Source organism: Vipera berus (assembly GCF_964194415.1).
Source record: "Vipera berus genome assembly, chromosome: 3".
In the NCBI taxonomy this organism is placed as follows: Eukaryota; Metazoa; Chordata; class Lepidosauria; order Squamata; family Viperidae; genus Vipera; species Vipera berus.
Genome location: NC_138204.1, coordinates 93,411,761 through 93,428,447, shown reverse-complemented (window position 1 = coordinate 93,428,447; position 16,687 = coordinate 93,411,761). Strand labels below are relative to the sequence as shown.

Sequence of the window (16,687 nt, the reverse complement as noted above, 5' to 3'; positions counted from 1 at the left end):
TTGCTGAATTATTCTTCTTTCTTTCAAGTAGGCTGCTTGACTTTCATTATTTTACCTTTATAATTTGCAATGTGTTGCCTTGCCTAACAAGTTCTTACTGGCCTGGCCTGCGCTCCCCATTTTCTTTCTTTTTTTTAATTAATTCATGCAATGTAGACTAAGTCTCCATCTGGTCAGGCCGTCCAGGTTCTGAGTCTGAAGAATCAGATAGATCCCTACCTAACTCAGGTGTTCTTGTGTCCAAGTATTAACTAGACATGTCCCTGCTTAGCTTTTGAATCCAGACAGGTTCAGCGAGGTGCTAGCTACAGAGTGACGTGGACAGAGAAATCTACATTTATTACAGGTAGTCCTTGATTTATGACCACAATTGACCCCCCCAAATTTCCATTGCTAAGCGAGACAGTTGTTAAGCAGATTTTGCCCCATTTTATAACTTTTCTTGCCACAATTGTTAAGTGAATTACTGCAGTTGTCAAGTTAGTAACAGGGTTGTTAATCTGGCTTCCCTATTAACTTTGCTTGTCAGAAGGTCGCAAAAGGTCATCACATGACCGTGGGACATGGCAGTCATCATAAATATGAGCCAGTTGCCAAGCTTCCACATTTTGATCATGAATGAATTATAAATATAAACAAAAATGAAAGTATCAGCTTGATGAGTTTTGCAAACAATAAAGTAGAATTCAGCCATTTTCAAAGAGACCAATCAGGATCTGAATGATTGGGAGAATTCATTAATAAAAGAGTAGTGGACTATAATCACACATCCAACATACACATGTGTGTCAATATTTGAAGAACAGAAAAGTCTTCTATCTAGTGTCTGAATTTTTTTTATAAGTTTGGTTTCTTATCAGTCGTTTGCTAGAAATTCTGGAAGTTAAAAAAATCAACTGATTTGGATACTGGATTAGAGAAGCAGGGCTATCAATTCTGCATACAAATTTAAGAAATGTTTAAGTGAAATAATAAAGCTATGTAGGTAAGGCAATACTGGCTATTTCAAAGCAGCATTAGGTTTATAATTTTTAAATTACACTATGTTTAACTTTGTAAATTTCTTTGTTAATAGCAGCATTAATAAGAGCCTCCAAGTGTATAGACATTTGACAATCTCTATGATTTTAGTTTTCTCAGCATACATTAAAGGCATTGTAGGTAACCTATTGTACAATTCATGCATATAAGGAAAATACTTTTTTAAAAAAATCGTTCTGTGGCAGTGACGAGGCAACAAAAAGTGGGTAAAATATTTTGGAATAATTAATTGCCAATGTTCAATCAATGATTCATATAAAAAGATTTTCATAGTTGGCATTCTTTATTTTTCACATTTGACAATTGACAGTTCCACTCTCATTTCAGGATCCAAATGTAATTCAGGAAAGTTATATAAATAAAATATATTTTAAAAATGTGTATATATGGCTATTTGTGCACCACAGAGGCGGCAATAAGAGCTGTCAAGTCAGGTTTGATGCTTTTACTCTGAAATGGAGTATTTCATTTAAAAAAATGGTTCACCACTCATGGAGTAGCTGTCCCTCTAGAATTGTGAAGTAGATTCACTTATTATAATAAAATAGCACATATTTTAAGATGTGCTTTGACATTTTTACAAAACCTGCTATCTCAGCCAAGTTTTCATGCCCAGTGAAACAATTATTCTTCCTCTTTAAACATACAGATTTATTTGTTTGAAAGGCGACATAGTTTCTACCGGCAATTATAGTCAAATTTATTCTATCAATGTTTCCCTTTTGTAAAAAGTCATGTAGTTCCAAAATGTTTATCATTATATGGTTTTGTCTTGTAAAATTGTTTGTTTGTGACACCGCCTACAAATGATGAAAAATGAAAAATATAAAGTCTGTTTTCCTATAGAAGCATTAATACCACATTTGGGCAGTTAATTGGATTAGGTTAACGGTTAAGAAGTAATCTTTTAATCTGTTTGAAAGACAAAGGAGTTGGCTATGGAGACATTAAATCTGAAACCAAACACTCAAAGTGCACTTTCAAGCAATAAGAGTGATTTCATCCTATTGTCAAGGGCCTTGTTACTTAAAGGAATTACTTTTGAGTGTTGTAACCAAAGATGTGTCTCATTTTCCATTGGAGACAGGATTGGCAAATGCTGATAAATAGTTGTTTTAATGCTCTTAAATACACTGACTAGCTCCAGTCAATGTCGTAATCCCATTTTCACCATTAATGTACCATATTACACATTAATTTATTATGTGCTATAAAACTGTGAATATCCATAGATTATTAATTTTGCTTCAACATCACCCAAAGCAATGTATATTAACTTTGTGGATATTTTTATGCTGTTGAAAATTAGTAATTTCTCCCCTACAAACAGCTTGATAGGATGGAAAAAGTGAAATAGAAAAGAAACAAAACTTTTTCTCAGCTTAATAAAACTTTCCAATCCTGATTATCTTAAGCATCACTTACTCATCATAAGTGAGTAACTTATTTGTAAACATAAATTTACAACTTTCTCACTCAAGAGTACTGATAAGGAAATCCTCTGCTTCTAGTTTTCATACCCTCCCCCCAAATGATATTGGTATGATATTGAAATGGTATTCTTATAATAGAGTCATTTTTTTAACTTTCTTTTAAAAGGATTTTTTTTAAAAAGATACCTGATTTTTCAGAAATACTATATCAGATCTGAGATAGAAATTCAGTATAAATATATTTTCCCCCAGAAAAGTACTCTGTTTGTCTATCTTTTCTCCTGCAATACTTAATACTCTGAATATTTTATTCAGGGCCTGCGAGGGTCTTGTAGAATGAGTGCATTTCTGTTATCTATCTTACGGAATTCTCAGAGTGTGTTCATAGTACATCATGCAGATATTGATGTGGAAGAGATTCCTTTTAAGGTAGACTGTTTGAAAACATGTACTTCAGTGCAAAATATGTGAATTTTAGAACAAAATTGCATTAAGCATTGTGTGAGAACAGGTTCTCACAAGGTGACAAGGAAACAGCTTGATACCAAATCATTCCATCTGTTATCAAACAAGAAACAGATGGGAACCATTGTTCCCTTCAAAAAAAAAAAAGATTGGCTTCTAGAATGAATGAGGATATCTTTCCACAAAATTCATGATTTGGAGATATTTCTTAACTTGCAACTGCTGCTGCTTATATAACACAGAGGGCCCCAACCTTTTGGGCACCAGGGACTGGTTCTGTGGAGAGAGGTTTTACTGCAGACTGGAAGATGTGTGGTTTTGTGTGCTGCCTGCATCTCACGGATGGGGCTTTGCTTGTTTGTGCGGACTGGATGCTGGCATGCTGGGGCCCGGTACTGGTCCATGGACTCGGGGTTGGGGACCCCTGATATAACAGTAAGATGTGGCCAGGGAAGTCATCCCCCAGCTTTGGTATAATTTTACTTGGACCAAGCTGCTTTGGACCTGGTAACCCATGCCTACCCTGTTATGTATTGATATTGACTATTTATGTGTCTTTATTTAAATATATCTCCAACTGTTTTGCAGGGAAATTGAAGTTTATATTTGAGCGGGAAAACCAGCTTTGAATCTGATTGGTCACCGCGTAGTGGCAGCATGTATACGTATCTGTCAGTCTGTCGGTTCAGTCAGTTCTGTTATGTTTGCAATAAATCATGTTGCATCAGTTCGGTCTGGTCATTGTCTACAAGAACCCACTACGCAACAGTGGCAATGAAGGTGGGATCTCGTCGAAGGAGTGATGCCTATTAGAGTTGAAATCACAGGGTTTTAGCCAGGGATCAAAGCCCTGGCGGGACCACGTCCCAACCTTGCCTGCCAGTAAGCCAAACTGGAGCCACATTGTCCTGAGGGATCCGTCCCCAGGACCTAGGTAGTTCATCTCCTTCGTAACGAGAGAGGCAGTGTCCAAGACCTCACCACTAATCCACCATGGCAAAGGTGGGCAGACTTAATGAGTTCAATGTCTCCCACCCAGAACAGTGGAGCTCCTACGTCTCCAGGGTGGACACCTACTTGCGGGCCAACCAGGTTGGCGAAGACAGTTTGAAAGTGGCAACCCTACTTTGTGTGTGTGTGGACAGGCCACATACGACATCGCAGAAAACTTGGTGGCGCCAGCCGGCATTGAATCAGTAATGTATGCTGATTTAAAGAAAAAATTGAAGGAGCATTTTCAACCCAAGCTGTCCGTAATCACTTGGTGTCATGCCTTTGAACAGAGAGAACAAAAGACTGGGGAGTTGGTAGCTGAATTTGTGGCTGCATTCTGGCAGGCGTCACACCATTGCAATTTTCTTGACCTGGAGGATTGACTCAGGGACAGGCTCGTATGCAGGCTGTTGAATAGAGAGTTACAGCACCTATTCGCAATGGAAAAACTGTCCTTCCAAGATGCCTTGAAGGAAATCATGGCAGACGAGGCTGCAGGTGGAGCAATGAAGGCTCTACGGCAGACATGTCAAACACAAGGCCCGGGGGCCGGATCTGGCCCGCAAAGTGGTTTCATGTGGCCCCCGAAGCCATCCTGGAAACAGTGAGGGAACGGCCCCCACTGCCTTGGCCCTGGCCCAGAGTCCCTCCTTCTGCCAGAGACCCTCAGATCTGTCCCACTCCTGCCCAGGCCCCCTTGATGCGAACGATGTAGAGCTGGCCATGCCCACCCAGTAGGCCATACACACTTTTGCCATGCCCACCCAGTAGGCCATGCCCACCCAGTCCACACCCACCCAGGCCACACCCACCCAGCCCCCTGAGGGCAACTGCAATGCTGATGCGGCCCTCAATGAAATTGAGTTTGACACCCCTGCTCTACGGCCTCAAAAGGTATCACCCAACCAGATGGCCGTGCACCAAGAGTCTGTTGAACTGGAAGATTCGGTAGAGGATGATGAGATCAATCAGTTACAGAGGGAAACCGTTAGATGGCCTCGTCCTACAGCACAAGCAACTAGTCCTCAAAGTTGCGCAAGCTGTGGGGGCCAACACAAAAGGACTGAATGCAGGTTTCGCACAGCAGTGTGCCGTGCCTGTGGGAAGCAAGGCCACATTGCCAGAGTCTGTAGAGGTCTCCAGAGAGATGCTCAGACTGCAGATGCCCATCAGGAAGGTAAATGGGCTCCAGGGCAGAACAGGGTCGGATACTGTTTTGGGAGGAGAAGCATTCTACGGACGGGAGCTCAACACCCTCTTAAAGAGAAGCTGCGGCTGCAAGTAAAGATACAAGGGGTTCCATGGAGCTTAACACAGGGTCAGCTCTGTCTATTATTTCGTACGTGACTTTCAGTTATATCTGCAGACAAGGCAGGAAGCGAGTTCAACTCAAACCGTCAAGCCTTGTTCTGACAGATTTTTAAAATTGCCGCATCGCGGTGAAAGGCGAAGCCATTATGAGAGTCAGGTTCAAAGAGTTTGAGGGTTCCCTCAACGTTGTGGTCATTGAAGGACTAATTGGACTAGACTGGTTTGAGGCCCTGGGCATCTGAGTAACTGGCATAAATCGCACCCAGACGGTTGACCTGGCTGCAGTATGCCAAGAGTATGCTGATGTGTTTAGTTCTAGCTTAGGACAATATAGGGGACAAAAGCAGCACTGTTCTAGAGTTTAGCCCTTCGCTTTAGCTAGTTGCACTTTTAATGTGTTGGGTAGAAAGAAATAAACAATATTTTTTCTGCCTTTCTCTTCCTTGGTAATTGATACCCTAACTTGCATGTTTACGTGAGGGGAGATATAGAAGCAGATTCTTCTGCAGGAGCAATATCTTCTTTAGTCACAAAGGCAAATGGCTTACACTCCATTTTAGTTCAAGGAGAAAAAAAGGAATGAGGAGGAAGCTGAAAAGGTTGACTCAATTGTGCCATTACAGTCTGCGAAACAGAGCTTGCGTTTAAGTTGCTTTTTAGCAGTAGAAAGGGAAATGTTGGGATCAGCAGATTTTCCCAGATCAAAAATCAGTTGTCTTTACATCTCATTTTTTGAGATGCGGATCAGAGAATATTCTTAAAATGCTATTTATTTCCATCCTGGGTTGTTTATTAGTTTTCCTTTCTACCTGTGTGCCAGTATTTGCATTATGTTGAGGAGGTGCAGTTACTTTCCATTCTGCTCTTGCCATAAGCATTTGTGGCCTTTTAAATTTTAAGTGCAGTAAAAGTATATACAGAATCTGGTTTTTTTCCAATAAAGCATTTTGGTTACGCATGGCCTTTCAACATTTGGTCCCCACTGTTCACTAGTTACATAATTAACAAATTGTGTAATTGAATATTATATATCAAGTTAACATTTAGGGTAGTTTAAGAATTCAACTGTATACAAAATACAAAAATACAACTATATCATTTTAGGTAATTAACTAATTACCGTGCATTTCTGTTGTTCAGGAGTTGGATACTTGTTTTAATAGCAACTTTTAAAGGTAGAAAAAGTAATTATACTATGTTCTCACCATCAAAGAAGAGTCATTTTTTTATATCAGGGGTCAAAATATCTTAGGTATAAGTAGCCATTGACTTACAATCATAAATTTAGTGATTGTTTGAAATTACAACAACACTGAAAACAGTGACTTACAACTGGTCCTCTTTCTTGCGATCATTACAGCATCCTGATGGTCATGTCAAAATCCAGGTGCTTGATGATTGGGATGTATTTATGATGGTTGAAGCATTCTGGGGTCATGTGGTCACTATTTGTGATCTTCGCAGTCATCTTCCGGCAAGCAAAATCAATGAGGGAAGCTCGATTTATTTCATGACCATCTGGTTCACTTTACAACTGCAGTGATTCATTTAGGAACCATGGCTAAAAAGGTTGCAATTTTAGGTGCAACTCACTTAACTTTGCTTAATGGAAATTCTCATCCCAATTGTGATCACAAGTCAAGGACTTCCTGTATTTTGTTTTCATCGTACAGGTTGGATTTTCATTTTGACCAAAGCACCTAGATAAGATAATAGTTAATGCTTCCACTCTTTGAGTCTTTATTCTGGTTCTTGGTATACCAAGATAAAAGAGTTCTTCCTAGTTCTTTGCTGGCTGATTTAAAAAACTGTAATATATAGCTTGGGGCAGCTTTCCCTGTGTGCATTTCCAGTGCTGGATTAAAACTCTTACCATGCTTAGATTGAGATTAATTAATTAGAGTATTAATCTGAATATTATAATATGGAACTCCCAGTTTGGAAAAGCTTCTCGGGTGCTATAATCCACTAGACCTGTGGGGATTTAAAGAATCATGAAACCGATGGCGTAAACCTGGGGAAACTGGAATTTCTTTTTTCTTGAGCAGTAGATTTCCAGCAAAATGGAAAAGAAAAAAAGCAGTTTTCTACACAATGGAGGATCAATTAGTCCAAGAAAATATCAGTTATCTTCTCTGACCCTCCTGTGCAAAGGTTTCATGGTGCAGCTTTTATAAAGATTCTAGGAAATTATAATAGTTGGGCAAAACTCCCTGAGAGGCAAATGCCTTTGAATGAAATTGAAATATTCTTGCTGATAATTGGATGGTTGACTGAAAGTATTATCTTCTTTTCTCTTTAGTTTTTATGCTTGAAGAATATAAGAACATTCCTTTCTGCCTGCTGTGAAATATTTGGAATGAAGAAGAGTGAACTCTTTGAAGCATTTGACTTGTTTGATGTTCGTGATTTTGGAAAGGTATTTACAAGACATTCTTTACCTTCATTTGACTTTGTTTATGTATGTTATAATTGCAGAATGATTACTCTCTTTATTGATGCAACTGATGACTGATTAATAGGTACACGGTTTTTTTAACATGGGAAATTCATCTTGATTATAGTGTATTAGCGTCTATTTGAAATTGTCTTTTCAGTCCCTGTGATCGTAGTTTGTTTTCTCCACACGGGGAAATGCTTATAAAGATGTATAGTCACAGAGAAATTAAAAGATGGTGTTACATCCATTTAGGTGGAAATAAAAAGAATGCCAAATCTTGAAATAATTTATTAGCTTGACCCAATTGGAAATAGCCCTCCCAACTTGACACTGCATTAACTGAAGATAAATTGCGATTGTAATCACCAGAATATTTTAAAGGAAGGAATGCTTAATGTAATAGTGGACATGGTTTCATTAAGGACATGATGCCCTTTTAAAAAAAAGTTTATGCTTTTTGTTTTGGCAGCTCTGGTTGCTGATACACAATGTGTTTCCTCTGTTTGCTTTGGGAATTACACTAGCATGGACATGCATCATTTCTAAAGTAATTTGGGCAGGAAGCATGACACATAGCTTTATTCTCTTGTCTGGTGTTTTATAAACTTTTTTTTAAAGGAAAAAAAAAGTAGCAGGAAAGCCATAGTTAAATATTCATCACCCTATAATATTTTAAAATTAAACTAGAATTAGAATTAGAGTAGAAGACTTCCAAGGTCCCTTTAACTCTGTTATTCTATATTCTATTCCTGTTTCAGAGTGGGAATAATGAATTCTAGTCTGGGGAAATTAGAAGTTTTACAAAGCTTTAGCTCAACCTTATTATCAACCTGGATTTTTTTTTTAATTCTGTACTGAATGTCATGCCTACTCAGGAAGAATCTTGGAAAATTACTGATATTTCCTTATCCATCCTTTCCCACAGAACTTCCAGGCTTTTTAATTTAAAAAACATTACATCAGTGGAAACCTACAGTGTGGGCACACATTTGGAATCATTAGAAACTGTACAGGATTTTTTTTTTTAATACTGAGCCAGTTTTCTAGGACAACTAGAGATAAATGCTTTGAATAGGCTTCATATTAGAATGCTCACTCCAAATTTAAAATAATTCTAGCCCCCTCCCCAAGAATTTAAGACAATTCTTAAAAAAAAGGAAGTAGAGGAAGGAGGAGAAAAAAAGCCAAACAAAAGTGTCAAAGAAAAATTACAAATGTACGGGTGCAGGTATATACTGACTAGGGATTATGCTAAAAAAAACAGGGACAAAAGAAAAAAAGCTAGATTAATTTTACTTTAATTAATAATTATAATTAAAAATCCACATCTGTATGAAAAGAAACTGCATTTGCACTCAAGCACATTAACACACATATTCCTTTCCCATTTTCCAGCAGAAACAGGAACAAAAAAGGAATAGAAATCAGCAGGATGGGGATGGGGTAAGGGGAGGGGTACTGTAGAAGGAATGAAAAGGAAGGGGAAGAGGACTAACTAGGAGGAAATAAATCAAGGAAAAGGATACTTGGGAAGGGAAAAGGAAGGGATGCATTTATATAGCAAGTTCCATTGAATTCAATGACTGTTACTCCAGACTTGGATTAAAGCTGTTATCATCTTCTGACTGAGGAGTGTCCTACGGTAAAGTTAGAGTTTTTAGTCCTGTTCAGACTGTGAGATGTTGAAATGGAGTTTTCCAATTCAGCGAGGCAGGATAAGAGTCTAATAGTCCTACCACCCTGTTGATGCATTTTATGTATAGAGGTGAATGTAGGAAGGCAGTGGAAGATGCCTCAGGCTACATTTAACAGAATAATAGAGTTGAAAGGGACCTTGGAGGTCTTCTAGTCCAACCCCCTGCTCAAACAGAAAACCCTATACCATTTCAGACAAATGGCTTCTCTTCTCAAAACCTCCAGTTGTGGAGCACCCACAACCTCTGGAGACAAGTTGTTCCCTATTCATTGTTCTAGTTGCCAGGAAATTTCTCCTTAGTTCTAGGTTGGTTTTTTCCCCTTGATTAATTTCCATCCATTGGTTCTTATTCTACCTTCAGGTGCTTTGGAGAATAGCTTGACCCCCCCTCTTCTTTGTGGCAGCCCCTGAGATATTGGAACACTTCTATCATGATTCCCCTAGTCCTTCTTTTCATTAAAGTAGACATACCCAATTCCTGCAACTGTTCTTTGTATGTTTTAGCCTCCAGGCCCCCAGTCATCTTTCTTGTTCTTCTCTGAATTCTTTCTAGAATCTCAACATCTTTTTTATATCGTGGCAACCAAAACTGGGTGCAATATTCCAAGGCATTATCAAGTGGTATTAACACTTTGTGTGATTTTGATGTTATACCTCGGTTAAAGCATTGTTTTTTTTGCCCAAGACAATCTCCTAAGAGTGAGAGATGGTGCTCATAGGGAGAGTAGGCTCTGTGTTCAAGAATTGTATTCATTTTTTCTAGAGCCTTATAGCCTCTTAGGACAGGGCTTTTCAACCTTTTCACCCATTGTACCACTTTTAGGATACGGCAACATCTGAGTACCACCAGTCGCTTAGCAAGGTGTCAAAAACTTGACCAAAAAAAAGGGGAAAAAGTACAGGTAGTCCTCAACTAACAACAGTTTGCTTAGTGACTGTTTGAAGTTACAATGGCACTGGAAAAAGTTCCCCCCAAGCCACAGCCGAGCAAGACATCTGCCTGCCCGCCTGGCAGCGCTCTTCCTCCTGTCCGAGGTTTTCATTGTTGTGAGCATTTCTGTTGAGGATTGGCAGCGGGGGTGGGTTGGGGTGTGTGTGTGTGGTTTTTATTTTCCCCCTCTCTGCTGGGTGATTGCAGCAGGTTTTGGTCACTTCACGTGATCCTGGGACACTGTGACCATCATAAATATGCCAAGCATCTGAATGTAAATCATAAGACCCTGGAGATGCTGCAACATTCCAGCTGATCGGTGCTTCTTCTGGGCTCAGCAATAGCGCCAGGATCAGTGCTGAGCTCCAGCTGGAGCCTGGCGCTGATCCTGGCGCTTCCGCTGAGCCCTGACAGCCCTGCAGCTCCAGCCATCTCTTGCTCAGGCTTGTGCGGTGCTGCCACCAGTTCAGCTCATTCCCCTCCCCCACTACCACTTTTCTAGGATGGTTGCGTACCACCTGCTAGGTGCCAATGTACCACAGGTGGTACCCGTACCACTGGTTGAAAAGCCCTGTCTTAGGAGACTGGGTGACTCTAGAAGCATCACTCTTAGTGGGACTGGGTAGCTCATCTGTCTTTCTCACACTATTCAGTGTTTTTGTTTGCTTGCATTAATTACGGGTAGTCCTTGACTTACATTCATTCATTTAGTAACCCTTTGATGTTAGAATGGCACTGAAAAAAAGTGACTTAGAATCAGTCGTCACCTTTACAACTGCTGTAGCATTCCCATGTTCATGTGATCATAATTTGGGCAACTGGCAACTGGCATGTATTTATGATGGTTGCAGCATCCTAGGGTCATGCGATCCTGATTTGTGACTTCCCCAGCTGGCTTCCAGCAGGCAAAGTCAATGGTGGAAGCTGGATTCGCTTAATGATGGTATTATTCATTTACCAGCTGCAGTGATTTGCTTAACTATCAGAGTAAAGAAGGTTGAAAATTGGGTGGGTCTCACTTAACAGCTGTTTTGCTTAGCAATGAAAGTTCTGCTCCTAATTTGTAGGCTCAAACTTTGCTACTTTTTTCCTTCCCTTTCTCCCTTCACCACATACTGAGCCAGGATCCACTTAATAAATAAAATTGCACGATCACAATCACACTCAGACCGTTGAACTGTACTAAAAATGTGCTATATAAGAATACTCTACATTTTTTACTTCTCGATTTTTAGTCTCGGTTCTGCAAAACTCAGTAACTTATTGTCATGCATATGTGTTGTTAACATTACACAGTATGCAATTTTAATCTTGGCTTATACTGATAGGATGGTCAACCTTTAGGAAATTCCAGGGACATAGCCTAGATTAAGGAGTTGAGAAAACTTACTGGAAGAAAGCAATGACAAGGTGTCTGCTAATGTGAATGAAAAATGTGGACATGTCCATGGAGTCAACAGTAGTTGATCTTCAGTCAAAGGAGATGTCACAGTTAATCAGTCAATCTGACATTACTCCATAGAACGCATGCTTGAATTCCTCACTAGCAAGGTAAAAAATATCCCTGGAATTTAAAACTCTGCATACTTCACTACTAAAAATTTCAGTAGGGTAGGATTTAGGTACTGGCCCATAACTGAAACAAGATGTGCATGTTGTGAACAATATAACTCAACAATGGGTTTGTTGTTGTTAGCTGCGAAGTCGTGTCCGACCCATCGCGACCCTATGGACAACATTCCTCCAGGCCTTCCTCTCCTCTACCATCTTCTGGAGTCCATTTAAGCTCATGCCTACTGCTTCAGTGACTCCATCCAGCCACCTCATTCTCTGTCGTCCACTTCTTCAACAATGGGTTAGGAGAATGTTATCTTAACCCAAATTTATCTGGGATTAAACTATCACCTAATCAACTGTGTGGCTTGATTTATCTTGAACAAGTACAAATTCTGCTCATTATTTTTCGAGGGAAAAGTGTGATAGAAGATTACTGAAAAGAAAACCTCTCCATTACAAAGCTCATTGCCAAGGCCTAGCAGCGCAGGAAAAACCTCCAAATGGCAAAGCAAAGGCTTATTGGGAAAAGATACATACTTGGTTAGAAAAAATGTTAGGTGAACATGTTGATTTTAAACCTGAACTTTTCTTACTAGGTATAATGCCTGAAAAGATTTAACAAGCAAAGTCTATATTTGATTTTACACTTCACTACAGCAGCGAGAATAATCTTTGCGCAATATTGGAAGAATGAAAGACTACAACCAGAAAAAGAAATAATCAGAAAAATATTGGAATACACAGAGGTAGACAGATTAACTATGAGATTGAAAGATAAAGAAGATACAGATTACTACCAACCTTGGGACTTATTTTATTGTTGGTTAGAGGAAAGAATGAAGGATTAGGAATTGAATATGTATTAGCATAGCTGATCCCAGACAGCTCATTGGTTGAAAAATTAACATATGTATGTAAAAGAAAATTAATAAAAACTTCATTAAAAAACACCTCCAAATGCTAATTGGCTGCAATGCCCAAGCTACCTCCTACTTTTTGTCTTCTTCAAGGGGAAGCAGTACCTTACTAGTACTATCCTGGTTCAAGGAAACCTTGGATGTAAGGTGGGAACCCAGAATTGAACCAGTTAATTGGGTGCTATCAGAACCACTGATTGGAAAGGGACTCTTTGGGTTAACTGTGTGAACAGCCATTAACTGACTTGAAGTCTCCTGGTTATATATTGTAAGTATTGTGAGTGGCTGTTTACACCCACCTCTGTTTTTTGCAATCTAGGCATAAAGTTCCTGTTAGGTTGCTGTAGAGGTCTGGTATTTAGAAGGCTGGTTCTTGAAATGGGAATCTCAAACTGATAAGTTGGGACTTGTTTGGTTGTTGTATTTATTAAAACAAAATTGGGATAAAGTGGTGTTTCAATTAAAATATTTTGTTAGTTACCATTACAGGTAGGTGGATTTAGTTAGTAGTCATAATTTCCCACAGTCAGAATCAGGGAACTGCTAAAATAGCAGATTCTTTTTTATTATTACAGAATACACCCTGTCTGAGATACCTTCATGCCTTAGAGTCAGCTGTAGACATAGAATTGAATAAGGCACAAGACTGGGTCTGTTCATTTGCAGGCACTACAATGGAGGAGGGTTACCACTCAAGCTTGTTCCCAGAATATGAGCTTGTATTGTTTGGCTTCAACAATTGCCATCTCTTCCCACTCTTGTATGAGTACTTCTACATCCAGATAGTTGGATTATGCAGGTCATTCATTTTCTCTCTAAGATTTCTACCTTCACTGTGTATAATTACGCAGGACTATAAATGTAGGACCCCTTCATGGATTACTGCCTTGTCGTGGCAAAGGGGCTTGCGTAATTCAATGAAGCTATGAGCTATGCCGTGCAGGGCCACCCAAGACAGACAGGTCATAGCAGAGAGTTCTGACAAAATGTGATCCGCTGGAGAAGGAAATGGCAACCCACTCCAGTATCTTTGCCATGAAAACCCCATGGACAGAGGCTTCAACTGGTGCAAAATGCGGCCATGCGGGTGCTTATGGGAGTATCTCGGTACTCCCATGTTACACCACTCCTGCGTGAGCTGCATTGGCTTCCGGTTACCCTCTGAGTGTGATTCAAGGTGCTGGTAATAACCTTTAAAGCCCTACATGGCGAGACTTGCGGTACTTGTGAGACCACCTGCTGCCATTGTCAACCTCCCATTGCCTGGTTTGCTCCCACAGAGTTGGCCTCCTCAGGGTGCCGTCGGCCAGGCAATGCCGGCTGGCGACCTCCAGGGGGAGAGCCTTCTCTGTGGGCGTGCCAACCCTCTGGAATGAACTACCCCCGGAGCTGCGGATGGCCCCTGACCTTCGGTCCTTCCGCCGTGACCTGAAGACTTGGTTGTTCCAACAAGCGGGCCTGGACTGACTACGGTTTTTTAATTAGGCTTTTTACTGGGTTAAATTGTCTTGTATTTATTGCATCTCTTGTTTAATTCTTTTTTAAAAAAATTTTACTTTGTGTTTTTTAATTTTTATGGTTGTGAGCTGCCCTGAGTCCTCAGGGGGAAGGGCGGCATATAAATTTAATCAAATCAGATCAGAAGGAAAAAAGATATGACGCTGGAAGATGAGCCCCTCAGGTCAGAAGGTGTCCAATATGCTACTGGGGAAGAGCAGAGGGCTAGTACTAGTAGCGCCAGAAAGCATGAAGCGACTGGGCCAAAGCCAAAAGGACGCTCAGCTGTGGATGTATCTGGTGGTGAAAGGAAAGTCCGATGCTGTAAAGATTTTTTCTCCATAGGAACGTGGAATGTAAGATCCATGAATCAAGGAAAGCTGGACGTGGTCAAACAAGCGATGAAAAAACTGAACATCGACATCTTAGGAATCAGTGAACTAAAATGGACAGGAATGGGTGAATTTAATTCAGATGCCCATCAGGTATACTACTGTGGGCAAGAATCCCTCAGAAGAAATGGAGTTGCCTTCATAGTCAATAAAAGAGTAGGGAAAGCAATACTGGGATACAATCCCCAAAATGACAGAATGATCTCAGTTCGAATCCAAGGCAAACCATTCAATATCACAGTAGTCCAAGTCTATGCCCCAACCACCAGTGCTGAAGAGGATGAAATTGACCAGTTCTATGAAGCCCTACAGCCAAAAGATAACCGGAATAACAGGCAAGTTTGGCCTTGGAGTACAAAATGAAGCAGGGCACAGGCTGATAGAATTTTGTCAAGAGAATACGATGGTCATACCAAACACTCTTTTCCAACAATCCAAGAGATGGCTCCACACATGGACATCACCAGACGGTCAACACAGAAATCAGATTGACTGTGTGCTCTGCAGCCAAAGATGGAGAAGCTCTATACAGTCAGTAAAAACAAGGCCAGGAGCTGACTGTGGCTCAGACCATGAGCTTCTCGTTGCAAAGTTTAGGCTTAAACTGAAGAAAGTAGGGAAAAGCACTAGGCCACTCAGGTATGAATTAAATCATATCCCTGACGAATATACAGTAGAGGTGACAAATAGATTTAAGGAATTAGATCTGATAGAGTGCCTGAAGAACTATGGACAGAGGTTTGCAACATTGTACAAGAAGTAGCAACTAAACCATCCCAAAGAAAAAGAAATGCAAGAAAGCAAAATGGCTGTCTGAGGAAGCTTTGCAAATAGCTGAGGACAGGAGGGAAGCGAAAGGCAAGGGAGAAAAAGAAATATATGCCCAATTGAATGCAGAATTCCAGAGAATAGCTAGAAGAGATAAGAATGCCTTCTTAAATGAACAGTGCAAAGAAATAGAAGAAAACAATAGAATAGGGAGGACTAGAGATCTCTTCAAGAAAATTGGAGAGATGAAGGGAACGTTTAATGCAAAAATGGGCATGATCAAGAACCAAAATGGCAGGGACCTAACAGAGGCAGAAGAGATTAAGAAGAGGTGGCAAAATTACACAGAAGAACTATACAACGACAAGCTTAACGTCCCTGATAACTACGATGAGGTGGTCACTGACCTCGAGCCAGACATCCTAGAATGTGAAGTGAAATAAGCCTTAGGAAAGTTGAGCAACAAGAAAGCTAGTGGAGGTGACAGTATTCCAGCTGAGCTCTTCAAACTCTTAAAAGACGATGCAATAAAAGTGCTACACTCAATTTGCCAGCAAATTTGGAAAACTCAACAGTGGCCACAGGATTGGAAAAGATCAGTTTACATTCCAATTCCAAAGAAAGGCAGTGCCAAAGAATGTTCAAACTATCGCACCATTGCACTCATTTCACATTGCTAGTAAAGTTATGCTTAAAATCCTACAAGCTAGATTCCAGCAGTATGTGGATCGAGAACTACCAGAAGTACAGGCAGGATTTTGAAGAGGCAGTGAAACTAGAGATCAAATTGCCACCATATGTTGGATCATGGAGAAAGCTAGGGATTTCCAGAAAAACATCTGTTTTTGCTTCATTGACTATGCTAAAGCATTTGATTGTGTGGATCACAACAAACTGTGGCAAGTTCTTAAAGAGATGGGAGTACCAGACCATCTTATTTGTCTCTTGAGAAACCTATATGCGGGTCAAGAAGCAACAGTGAGAACTGGACATGGAACCACTGATTGGTTCAAAATTGGGAAAGGAGTCCGGCAAGGCTGTATACTGTCACCCTGCCTGTTTAACTTATATGCAGAGCACATCTTGAGAAAGGCAGGGCTAGATGAATCAAAAGTTGAAATTAAGGTTGCCGGGAGAAATATCAACAACCTAAGATATGTAGATGATACCACTCTAATGGCAGAAAGTGAAGAGGAACTAAAGAGCCTCTTGTTGTGAGTGAAGAAGGAGAGTGCAAAAATTGGGT

At 40.2% G+C, this 16,687-nt stretch overlaps 1 protein-coding gene across 1 annotated transcript in view; it reads left to right on the top strand.

Moving 5' to 3' along the window:
* VAV3 (vav guanine nucleotide exchange factor 3) overlaps positions 1–16,687 on the top strand; it is a 219,929-nt gene that overhangs the window by 41,492 nt on the left and 161,750 nt on the right. Inside the window, exon 2 of the mRNA XM_081322928.1 lies at positions 7,546–7,662. Within this exon, the coding sequence (XP_081179054.1) occupies positions 7,546–7,662 (117 nt within the window). The remainder of the gene's footprint in view (positions 1–7,545; positions 7,663–16,687) is intronic.